Source organism: Oncorhynchus masou, chromosome 31 (genome assembly GCF_036934945.1).
Source record: "Oncorhynchus masou masou isolate Uvic2021 chromosome 31, UVic_Omas_1.1, whole genome shotgun sequence".
Classification (NCBI taxonomy): domain Eukaryota; kingdom Metazoa; phylum Chordata; class Actinopteri; order Salmoniformes; family Salmonidae; genus Oncorhynchus; species Oncorhynchus masou.
Genome location: NC_088242.1, coordinates 85,507,463 through 85,519,831, shown reverse-complemented (window position 1 = coordinate 85,519,831; position 12,369 = coordinate 85,507,463). Strand labels below are relative to the sequence as shown.

The 12,369-nt window shown below is 43.8% G+C and overlaps 1 protein-coding gene and 1 long non-coding RNA gene across 3 annotated transcripts in view; one reads left to right on the top strand and one right to left on the bottom strand.

Moving 5' to 3' along the window:
* Positions 1-11,205, top strand: part of abca7 (ATP-binding cassette, sub-family A (ABC1), member 7) — a 45,924-nt gene extending 34,719 nt beyond the window's left edge. For both annotated transcript variants that reach the window (XM_064952346.1, XM_064952345.1), the window contains 10 exons: positions 5,455-5,584; positions 5,945-6,068; positions 6,185-6,247; positions 6,393-6,499; positions 6,957-7,098; positions 7,219-7,353; positions 7,460-7,563; positions 7,698-7,790; positions 8,083-8,332; positions 9,045-11,205. In XM_064952346.1, the coding sequence (XP_064808418.1) occupies positions 5,455-5,584; positions 5,945-6,068; positions 6,185-6,247; positions 6,393-6,499; positions 6,957-7,098; positions 7,219-7,353; positions 7,460-7,563; positions 7,698-7,790; positions 8,083-8,332; positions 9,045-9,455 (1,559 nt within the window). In that variant the 3' untranslated portion in view covers positions 9,456-11,205. The remainder of the gene's footprint in view (positions 1-5,454; positions 5,585-5,944; positions 6,069-6,184; positions 6,248-6,392; positions 6,500-6,956; positions 7,099-7,218; positions 7,354-7,459; positions 7,564-7,697; positions 7,791-8,082; positions 8,333-9,044) is intronic.
* On the bottom strand, positions 10,470-12,236 carry LOC135524634 (uncharacterized). The gene is made up of 4 exons (XR_010453003.1): positions 12,084-12,236; positions 11,289-11,962; positions 10,863-11,065; positions 10,470-10,559 (listed from the first exon to the last, which is right to left on the bottom strand). It is a non-coding gene; the product is annotated as an uncharacterized LOC135524634 (long non-coding RNA).
* Between the last annotated feature and the right edge of the window lie 133 nt (positions 12,237-12,369).

Genomic DNA, 12,369 nt, shown 5'->3' with positions numbered 1-12,369 from the left:
CTGCTGTCTCTAGAGAGTTGAAAACAGCAGGTCTGAGACAGGTAGCACATCCGGTGAACAGGTTAGGGTTCCATAGCCTCAGGCAGAGCAGTTGAAACTGGAGCAGCACCATGGCACATCCTTATTCTAAAATTGATTAAATTAAAAAATACCCCATAATGACAAAGTGAAAAAAGGTTTTTAGAAATGTTTGCAAATGTATTAAAAATAAAAAATAAATGCCTTATTTACATAAGTATTCAGACCCTTTGCTATGAGGCTCGAAATTAAGCTCAGGTGCATCCTTTTTCCATTGATCATCCTTGAGCTGTTTCAACAACTTAATTGTAGTCCAGCTGTGGTAAATTCAATTGCTTGGACATGATTTGGAAAGGCACACACATGTCTATATAAGGAACCACAGTTGACAGTACATGTCAGAGCAAAAACGAAGCCATGAGATCAAAGGAATTGTCCATAGAGCTCCAAGGCAACATTCTGTCGAGGCACAGATCTGGGGAAGTGTACCAAAAAATGTCTGCAGCATTGAATGTCCCCTAGAACACAGTGGCCTCCATCATTCTCAAATGGAAGAAGTTTGGAACCACCGACTCTTCTTGGAGCTAGCCACCAGGCCAAACTGAGCAATCGGGGGAGAAGGGCTTTGGTCAGGGAGGTGACCAAAAACCTGATGGTCACTCCGACAGAGCTCTAGAGTTCCTCTGTGGAGATGGTATAACCTTCCAGAATGACAACCATCTCTGCAGCACTCCACCAATCAGGTCTTTATAGTAGAGTGGCCAGACAGAAGCCACTCCTAAAGACTAAAGACTTGAGAAAGAAGATTCTCTGGTCTGATGAAACCAAGATTGAACTCTATGCCCAGAATGTCAAATGTCAAGTCTGGAGGAAACCTGGCACCATCATTACGGTGAAGCATGGTGGTGGCAGCATCATGCTGTGGGGATATTATTCAGAAACAGGGACTGGGAGACTAGTCAGGATCGAGGCAAAGATGAACAGAGCAAAGTACAGAGAAATCCTTGATGAAAACCTGCTCAGGACCTCAGACTGGGGCAAAGATTCACCTTCCAACAGGACAAATGACCCTAAGCACACAGCCAAGACAACGCAGGAGTGGCTTCGGGAGAAGTCCTTGAGTGGCCCAGCCAGAGCCCTGACTTGAACCCGATCTAACATCTCTGGAGAGACCTGAAAATAGCTGTGCAGCAACGCTCCCCATCCAACCTGACAGAGCTTGAGGATCTGCAGAGAAGAATTGGAGAAACTCCCCCAAGTATAAAAACCTGTACTAAAAACCTGTTTTTGCTTTGTCATTATGGGATATTGTGTGTAGATTGATGAGAAAAAATATATATTTAATTAATTTTAGAATAAGGCTGTAACCTAACAAAATGTGGAAAAAGTCAAGGGGTCTGAATACTTTCTGAAGGCACTATAAATGTTGAAACCGCACTATGAATTTTATGCAAATAACCAGAATGGGGAGCCATGGGAAGCATTGAACAACAGAAATTCAGCCGTGGTAATATATTCATTTTGACAATAGATATTCTGCCGGTTAAAGCAACTGGGATATTATTCTATCTACTGAAGTTGAATTGAATTGAGCATTCTGTTAAAGTTTTTGGCAATGGTTTTATCTAAAGAAGGAAATACATTACCAGTCAAAAATTCAGACACAACTACTCATTCAAGGGTTTTTCTATTTTTATTTATATATACTCATAAATATTTTAAATGGGAAACAATTGGGATTTCATAATTAGAGATGGAGTCCTCCATCGGGGTCTTGAGATTCAGTAGGGCTGATTTGAGTGAAATTCAGCTTTTTTTCAAGTTATAAAATAATCTATAATCTTCAATGTGATTCATTTTATAGTCCCGTACCCCTTAAAACATTCAACCTCCAGCTGTGTACCCCCTCTAGCACCAGGGTCAGCGCACTCTCAAATGTTGTTTTTTGCCATCATTGTAAGCCTGCCCCACACACACTATACGCTAGCTTTATTAAACATAAGAATAAGTGTGAGGTTTTGTCACAACCCGGCTCGTGGGAAGTGACAAAGAGCTCTTATAGAACCAGGGCACAAATAATAATATAATAATGATCAATCACTTTGCTCTTTATTGTTATACCATCTTACATATAAAACCTTATTTGTTAATTGAAAATTGTGAATAACTCCCCACAGGTTAATGAGAAGGCTGTGCTTGAAAGGATGCACATAACTCTGCAATGTTGGGTTGTATTGGAGAGAGTCTGTCTTAAATAGTTTTCCACACACAGTCTGTGCCTGTATTTAGTTGTCATGCTAGTGAGGGCCGAGAATCCACTCTCACATAGGTACGTGGTTGCAAAGGGCATCAGTGTCTTAACAGCGCAATTTTCCAAGCCAGGATACTCTGAGCGCAGCCCAATCCAGAAAGTTTTCACAGAACCGCTTGTTGCCATTTCGATGAGGCTCTCTTGTTCAGATATCAGTAAGTGGACTGGAGGCAGGGCATGAAAGGTATAACGAATCCAGTTGTTTGTCATCTGTTTTCGGGAAAGTACCTGAGTAATTGCGCACCCAACTCACTCAGGTGCTTCGCTATATGACATTTGAAATTGTCCATAAGCTTGAGTTCATTTGTACATACAAAAAAATCCAACAATGATGGAAATACCTGTGTTGTCCTTGTTAATGCAGATAGAGAAAAGCTCCAACATCTTAATCATAGCCTCAGTTTTGACCCGCACATTGAATATAATTGCGGAGATTCCCTGTAATCCTAGATTCAGATCATTCAGGCGAGAAAAAACATCACCAGATAGGCCAGTCATGTGAGAAACTCATCATCATGCAAGCGGTCAGACAAGTGAAATTTATGGTCAGTAAAGAACTTTAAGCTCATCTCTCAATTCAAAAACACGTGTCAATATTTTGACCCTTGATAACCAGCGTTTTCTGTATGTGTAAAAGCTTTACATGGTCGCTGCCAATATCATTGCATTGTGCAGGAAATACACGAGTTCAGGGGCCTTGCTTTAACAAAGTTAACCATTTTCACTGTTGTCCAAATGTCTTTCAAGCTGTCAGGCATTCCCTTGGCAGCAAGAACCTCTTGGTGGATGCTGCAGTGTACCCAAGTGGCATCAGGAGCAACTGCTTGCATGCGCGTTACCACTCCACTGTCTCCCTGTCATGGTTTGTCAGAGTTTACTAGGAGTGGTGGGTTGGAGTCAGGCGCAGAGAGCAGAGGGTTCGGTAACTTGTCATTTATTCTCCGGCACAAAACGGTCACGCCAAAATACAGGGCGCATAAAACATACCAGCCCAAACACAGGACCAAACAGTCCGGAGAAAACAAACCCACAACCAACAGAGTAACAATCCCGCGAACCTAACAGGCTTAAATAGACATAAAACAAGAAATGAAACAGGGAACAGGTGCAACCAATAAGACAAAACGGAATGAAAAAGGGATCGGTGGCGGCAAGTAGACCGGCGACGACGACCGCCGAGCGCCACCCGAACAGGAAGAGGAGCCACCTTCGGTGGGAGTCGTGACAGTACCCCCCACAGCGTGCCGGCGACGAGGCGCAGGGCGATCCGGGTGGAGGCGGTGGATGTCCCTCAGTAATAAAGGGTCCAAAATGTCCCCCACCGGTACCCAGCACCTCTCCTCCGGACCGTACCCCTACCAGTCCACGAGGTACTGCCGGGGACCCCTCGATGTCCAGAGGGGGCGGAGGGACCTCCGGCACCTCACCATCCTGCAGGGGACCAGCCACCACTGGCCTGAGGAGAGACACATGAAACGAGGGGTTAATGCGATAGTAAGGAGGAAGCTGTGACCTATAACACACCTCGTTTATCCTCCTCAGGACTTTAAATGGCCCCACACATTGCGGCACCAGCTTCCGGTATGGCAGGCCGGAGAGGCAGGTTTCGGGTCGAGAGCCAGACCCGGTGCGAACACGGGGGACCGGTCCTAGGGCTCATGTCCTGCAAGAGAGAGAAAGAAAAAGAGAAAGAGAGCATATTTAAATTCACACAGGACACCGGATAAGACAGGAGAAGTACTCCAGATATAACAAACTGACCCTAGCCCACCGACACATAAACTACTGCAGCATAAATACTGGAGGCTGAGACAGGAGGGGTCAGGAGACACTGTGGCCCCATCCAAGGACACCCCCGGACGGGGCCAAACAGGAAGAATATAACCCCACCCACTTTGCCAAAGCACAGCCCCCACACCACTAGGGATATCTTCAACCACCAACTTACCATCCTGAGACAAGGCCGAGTATAGCCCACAAAGATCTCCGCCACGGCTCAACCCAAGGGGCCGCCAACCCAGACAGGAAGATCACATCAGTGACTCAACCCACTCAAGTGACGCACCCCTCCCAGGGACGGTATGAGAGAGCCCCAGTAAGCCAGTGACTCAGCCCCTGTAATAGAGTTAGCGGCAGAGAATCCCAGTGGAAAGAGGGGAAACGGCCAGGCAAAGACAGCAAGGGCGGTTCGTTGCTCCAGAGCCTTTCCGTTCACCTTCACACTCCTGGGCCAGACTACACTCAATAATATGACCCACTGAAGAGATGAGTCTTCAATAAAGACTTAAAGGTTGAGACCGAGTTTGCGTCTCACACATGGGTAGGCAGACCATTCCATAAAAATGGAGCTCTATAGGAGAAAGCCCTGCCTACAGCTCTTTGCTTAGAAATTCTAGGGACAATTAGGAGGCCTGCGTCTTGTGACCGTCGCGTACGTGTAGGTATGTACGGCAGGACCAAATCAGAGAGATAGGTAGGAGCAAGCCCATGTATCGCTTTTGAAGGTTTAACACTTTTTTGGTTACTACATGATTCCATGTGTTATTTCATAGTTTTGATGTCTTCACTATTATTCTACAATGTAGAAAATAGTAAAATAAAGAAAAACCCTGGTATGAGTAGGTACCTTTTGACAGGTACTGTATATGGAGATAGTTTAGTGCCAGAAATAAGGGGTTAAATGCATGTAAAATAAAAATAAAAACATGTTTCCTGATCTTACTAACATCTCTCAGATATAAAACCGACACTTCAGAACAAACTTCCTTTAGATATTTGGGGAGGAGTATCTATTGTTCCTTGTAGTGAATCTGTAATTCAATGACTTTGTATGGGCTAATAGCAAATTGAAGGCCAAATTACAATGTTCATTAAAAAAAATGTTTTAATTGATCTTTCATTGATTTTTAATACCTGAAGGGGTCTTTAAAATTCTAAATCATATAACTAAATGATCCGTGTATGACCTTAAAACAATTCCATATAGTTTAGTAAAATGTGGCTTTCTCTGTTGAGAGAAGAGGAGTTCTTAATGATAATACTCTTGTCAACATTAAATCAGTGCCAACGACATCATCTGGTTTGAAGTGAATTGATTGTTTCCATGTGGGTACCCATGTCCACAGGCGCAAAGCAGACCCTGGACCCCCTGGAATGGGACTTTGTGGGGAAGAACTTGTTTGCCATGGCTGTGGAGGGTGTCGTGTTCTTTCTCTTCACAATACTGCTACAGTACAAGTTCTTTGTCAACTGCAGGTAGGTACTGTGACCTCTGCTGCTGGTATTTCAGTTGGTAAAATGTAATCTCATTCATAGATCCCTTTTCAAAGACTGCTTGTCAAATGCATCTTTCCTAATTTTTTTGCTCAAAAATATTACTGATCACAATGTGATTAGCTATATTGAGTGAGCCCCTCCGACACAATGCAAAAGCACTTTAAGACCTTGTGAAAAAAGCGAGAAACACATTACTATAGTATTGCTATCATTATAGGTGAAATCTTTACAGTGAAACCCATGCCACCTCTTCTCCATAGTGTCTGATAAGTGAAATCATAAAAATGTTATGGGCTCAGTACTTCTCAGGTCATCTTACTCATAAGTCTATTCTTCCAGGCCCTGCTCTGAGCCTGAGTTGCCTCCTCTTGGCCCGGAGGATGAGGACATCGCCAGGGAGAGAGAGAGAGTGAAGAGTGGGAAAGCCCAAGCCGATATACTCACCATGATGGACCTGAGTAAGGCAAGTAAAACAAACTTTGGACTTGTAGATTAAAAAGTTGTGTCATCTACTTTAGGTTTAAATGCATGGGATATAATCTCTAAGGGGTTTAAACGGATTACCTTGTGTTTATGCAGGTGTACAAAGCTGGCAAGAAGCCAGCAGTAGATCGTCTGTGTCTGGGTATTCCTCGTGGTGAGGTGAGAAATAGAGCTGTGTTTTTGTCAGCCACAAATCTACTGTTGGCTCAATACAACACTTCGGGAGGGCATTGAGTAGCACACTATACATGTTTTAGATAGGTGTGACTGTGAGTGTTGCATTTCCTCTGCCTCTCCCTGTCAGTGCTTTGGCCTGCTGGGGGTAAATGGGGCTGGGAAGACCTCCACGTTTCGCATGCTGACTGGAGACACTGCGATCACCTATGGAGAAGCATTTCTCAGTCATCACAGGTAAGTAAGACCAGTTTGATTAAGCGGTCACCATTTACACCGTAGATATACCAAACATGTTTGCTCTTTCCTTCCTGCTATTTTATGACATTATTCATATGCTTAGTAGCTGTGAAAAACAGACACATTGGGGCGGCAGCGTAGCCTAGTGGTTAGAGCGTTGGACTAGTAACCGGAAGGTTGCAAGTTCAAATCCCCGAGCTGAGGTACAAATATAGGTACAAATCTGTCGTTCTGCCCCTGAACAGGCAGTTAACCCACTGTTCCTAGGCAGTCATTGAAAATAAGAATTTGTTCTTAACTGACTTTCCTAGTTAAATAAAGGTAAAATAAAAAATTAAATAAATAAGAGGGAGTGAAAGTGAGTCTAGAAATGCTGTTCTCACATTCATTGTATCCATAATGATAATTCCTACCGCACAAACCCGACATTATACCTGTACTATGTGATATGTAGTGTGCTGACAGAGATGGAGCGGGTCCACCAGCTGATGGGCTACTGCCCCCAGTTTGATGCCATCTGTGACCTGCTGACTGGCAGGGAGCACCTGGAGTTCTACGCTAGGCTCCGAGGGGTGCCAGAGGAGTCTGTGGCTAAGGTACTTAACTTGTAGACAAAAACACAGACAAACACACGACCAACTACACACAAATAGCAATTCACCCATAGCGTTTGTCTTAGAAAATGTCCTGACAAATGTAACTTGTGTCCCTCTAAGGTGGCTCAATGGGGAGTGAAGAAGCTGGGGCTGACCCAGTATGCAGAGCGAGAGGCCGGAGGCTACAGTGGAGGCAACAAACGCAAACTCTCCACTGCTATCTCCCTGATTGGAGCTCCCCCTGTTATATTCCTGGTAGGTATGAGAGAAAGGAGTGAGTGGATTTCTAAGATAACAAATGATGCTTTCCTTTTCTCACATCTCCTCTAACCTACAGTTACGTCTGCACTCCTGTTTATAGGATGAGCCCACCACTGGCATGGACCCCAAGGCCAAAAGATTCCTGTGGAACTGTATCCTGAGCGTCATCAAGGAGGGAAGGGCCGTTGTTCTCACCTCCCACAGGTAAGTGGTGCTATTCATGCCAACAGCATGCCTCCTAGGCCTCAAACTTGGTCTATTTAATTGACGTCTTAACACTTGTATGGTATGAACATTGGCTAATAATGGGGTATTTTGCTGTATGTGTGTGTGAGCAGTATGGAGGAATGTGAAGCTCTCTGCACACGAATGGCCATCATGGTGAACGGAAGGTTCCAGTGTCTGGGCTCCGTTCAACATCTTAAGAACAGGTACAAGTTTACAGCTGATTTGACTGTCTTTGTAAGGTATCTTAGTGTAACATACATGATCACTGATAATGTATAGATATGATCACACTTAAAATTGGCCTAAAGTCAGTGATGCTGTCCTTTTTATAGGCCTTCACTCGCCAACATCATTATGATACAGACCTAACCCGCTATACAATTTAACACACAATACAAATCTCCATACACATTTAATATAGTATCTAAACTGGCACTCTTAAGACTTTCAAATCCCTCACCTCTCCCTATTTCCACTTTGTCATCTTTTCCACAGGTTCGGGGACGGCTACACGATCGTCCTGCGCCTGTCGGGGACCAAGCCTTCTGAGGATCCGTGCACAGTGGACACCTACATCAAGGGCTCCTTCCCGGGCATCGAGCTAAAGGAGAGGCACCAGAATGTGCTGCAGTACCAGCTGCCCTCCCACTCCTGCTCCTTGGCGCGGGTCTTCGATGTGCTTTCTAACAACCACGAGGAGCTGGGCATCGCCGACTACTCAGTGTCACAGACCACCCTGGACCAGGTAGAGGTCATTCAGGTGTCAGTCACATGGGATGGTTAAACTTTGAGGCTGGGGGATTTCCTTCATAGAATCAGTAGCAAAGACTCCAATGTGGGGAGGGAAGAAGTAGGTTATAAAATGTCAGATTACACTGAAGAGGCTAGCAGTTGTTTGCCAAAATAAGGGAAACACTGACACAAAGTATCTTAATAGCCCATTGGGCCACCACAAGCCGCCAGAACAGCTTCAATGCTCCTTGGCATAGATTCTACAAGTGTCTGGAACTCTATTGGAGGGATGCGACACCATCTTTCCACGAGAAATTACATAATTTGGTGTTTTGTTGATGGTGGTGGAAAAAGCAGATTTATGAGAGATTAAAACCTCTCACTTCCTCTCTGCCATGGTAGCCAAAATAATGGACAACTGGGCATTTTTATACGTTACCCTAAGCATGATGGGATGTTAATTGCTTAATTAACTCAGGAACCACACCTGTGTGGAAGCACCTGCCTTCAATAAACTCTGTATCCCTTATTTACTCAAGTGTTTCCTTTATTTTGGTAGTTACCTGTATAACACTTCAGAATTCATTTTCTACTTATTCACTGTGAGGCACTTGAACCGGGCACTTCTTCCTCCTCCAAGCACCTACTTCCATTTGCATCTCATCTTAAACCATGCCCGTGTTAACCCTTTGATGTATGTGCATTACCTCTCCCTCACCCTGCAGGTGTTTGTCAACTTTGCCAAAGAGCAGAGCGATGATGACCTGCTGAGGGAAGTGACAGTCAACGGTGGGACACCAGCACCTCAACCCAGAAGAGCGGCCCAGCCCACCCAACCAGGGCAGACAGCCAAACCAGCTCAAACAACCAAGCCTCCCCAGTCTGTCAAGTCCTCAGACGGCAGACCCAGAGAGACCAAGCCAAACGGGGTCACAGACAGTGGCATGGCGATGACCAGCAGGCCACAGGAGAAACCCCAGTCGAGCAAGGGAGAGAGCAGGAGAGAGTTGAGTAGTCGGAGGTCAAGCAAGGAATCGTCTGCCAACGGATCCAAGGGCACAAGGGAGACTTCAGGCAGTAAGGATCCGACCAGTCTGTTCCTAGTGGGTAGCAGCACACAAGACAGCAGTGTGTAAAGTTATTGGGCAACAGCCCCCTTAATGGACAGACCGGGAGCTCTGTGCCCTCTAGGAGAGGGGGGAAAGTACTACCGGATAGCTCCTCTAATTTCTGGGTGTGGTGCCTTGTTCATTCTCCATCACAGCTATACTGTAGTGCTCCAATATATCCAAACTAATTGTATTCACCTCCAATTACATACAGGCACTTTCATGGGTCAGGTATTTTGCTTATTATTTACTTTTTATTTGTCATTTCAATTTCCAAATGTTTTGAAAATTAATTATGGAATAGTGGTATTCATCATGGGTCAATCAAGTCTTTCAATATCTTTGCATTTTGCCTAAAGCACTTTAACTGAGAAATGCTGCACACAATGATTGTTACATTATCACTGAAGATGTTCAGGGCAACAAAATCATCAATATCTTTTCACATAGAGAAAAATATTTTTTTTTCTGATGTCCAGTCACATGTATTATTTGATGCTAAAAACATGGTTTATTTGCACTGGCACAACATTGAGATGTGCAGTTACCAGACTGCATACCAGACTCCAAACACTGCCTTCATTAGGTAAACTGTATTTATATCGTTTTTTTAAAATCTGTTTTTAATTGGGCTCGTTATACTGTATGGAACTTGAAAAAACAAACAATGTAGCTGTAAATCCAAAGCAGTTTACTACTGTGCTGTACTGCAGTCTGATGTATTGGAAAGATACAATAACTGATAGGCATGTGTAGAATATCTATACATACAATTGAATGTATGGTCTTATGATGTACTATATTATGCTTGAACATTCATACTTGATTATGTGTATGATTATTTATGTGTACATATAACTAGATGTATACAGAACATATAGTAATAAACCTTTAAATGGGGATAAGTCTATCTTGGGTATTTTGTTCTAACAACAGTATTAACATGTACAATTTATCTATTGTTGATGGTGATTCATCCATGTTCAAAGGCTTCCTTTGGTCATACTAAGGATGACAGGCAGTTTGGTTTTATTGCAGAGGGAGGCAGGGTTCTGCATTCCATTCTCTGTTACTAGAGTGGTCCCTTTCTGTCCACCAATTGGCTTGACCTCTGGACATCTTACCGCTCCCCTGGGAAAGGTTCAAATAAATTAGTTAGCCATTAAAAGGGGCTTCATCTCAATCAATTGCCACAATAGAACAACAATGATCATGAATTATGACGGGCCTCTGTGCTCATTGTTGGTACGGCTAGTAGGCTAAGAGCGTTGGGCCAAGAACCAGAAAGGTGAAAAATCTGATGTGCCCTTGAGCAAGGCACTTAAGCCTAATTGCTCCTGTAAGTCGCTCTGGATAAGTGTCTGCTAAATGACTAAAATGTCAAATTGTTAAAGGATAACCTTCCCATTGTAAGCACTATTGATGGTACAGTACTCTGAGCTATAGTCTCCCCAATGCTGGAGCCTCTTCTCTCTCAGGTTTCGCAGCGTGCCAGCCATGAGAAGATGATCAGGATTGGTCAGTCCCGATGTCTCATCCCTCTTTCTCTCTCTCCTTCCCACTCGCTCTGCAACTCTCTGAAGCAGGCCTTCTATACTGGACACTGAGATCTCAGGGAGGTGAACCTGGGCAGACCTCTGAATAGAGACAATATGAAGATTGATGTAACTGCTTCAATTGTGGATGTAATTGCTCATTCAGTATTTGATACACAATGGATTACTTTTTTATTTCCCTTAGATCATTTGTGTAATAAATAAGGTACATTTATAGTGGATTTTGACAAGGTTTGATGCTCTGTTTACCAATTAAGTAATTGTGTAATACTTGAAAGGTGGTGAAAATGCAGCTGATCCTTACACATTGGGAGATAATGGTGCTGTCCATCAAAGTGCTGGTCTTCTGCAATAGGATCATGGGAAATGGTGCCTTATTCTCAATGGCTTTTGTCCCCTTGGAGGACTTGACCAAGGCATCTTGGTCTGATATACATGTCTGTGGCAGAGATGTTTGTGGCACTGGCATTCCCGTGCACTCTGAATGTGCTAGTCGTGTTGTAAGGGATAGTTTACTTATGGGTGGTAGTAAAATAGGCTTCACTAGACAGCTTGCTTTAGCCCTGTCCAATTCTTGTCTAACATGGGGTCTCCTTTCTTGGTCTCTCGGACGCTGCTCACCAGACTTTGATGTGTTGAAGGTCCTTGTATCTGTGCTGGTCCCAGGTTCCTCTTCATCCAGTGAACTACTGCTTTCCTCTACAGGCTCTTTGGCTGAAGCCAGGACAGGCCATAGATTGACACAGATTTTCACCACTCTATTATCTAATCTCTCATACATATTGGAGACAGGACTTCGGATGTTTGTGGTTACTTCACACGCCTTAAGTAAGTTTAAGGCAGTCTTCCTGGGTAGTACACATTTCACTGCTCCCACAACCATTGGATGAGGGTCAAGTGTTACCAATTTATCACCTATTTCTGGTCTTGTTGCCCTTGGCTTGTTCCTCCGGCCCATTCCTATGTCTACAATTTGGCCTTAAATAAAAGTAAACAATGTAAACATGATGCTCTAATATTATGTAAGCAAAAGCTGTTTTTCTAAAACATTTGATACTAGTATAAGTATTCATCTACAAAGGAAACCACCAGGACATACCTGAGAAAGATATCCAAAATATAAAAGTAGCCTTTTCCCAATTCTATCACCCAAACAAGGAACAACAAGAAAGAACAGTAGGCTCCTGACTGTTTAGCCGGGTGGGACTGTCTGGGACTCTGGCTTGTAAATTGACTCTCTTGCCTCTGGAAGGGCACAGTTAAACATTGCTGTTATGGAAACGTCTACAACTTGAACTTTACGAGACATGTTCAGATGTCATTGAAATAGAGCTTGCATGTATTTTTCGCGTAGCTCGCTACTAATAAAAAAAGAAACGTTAAGG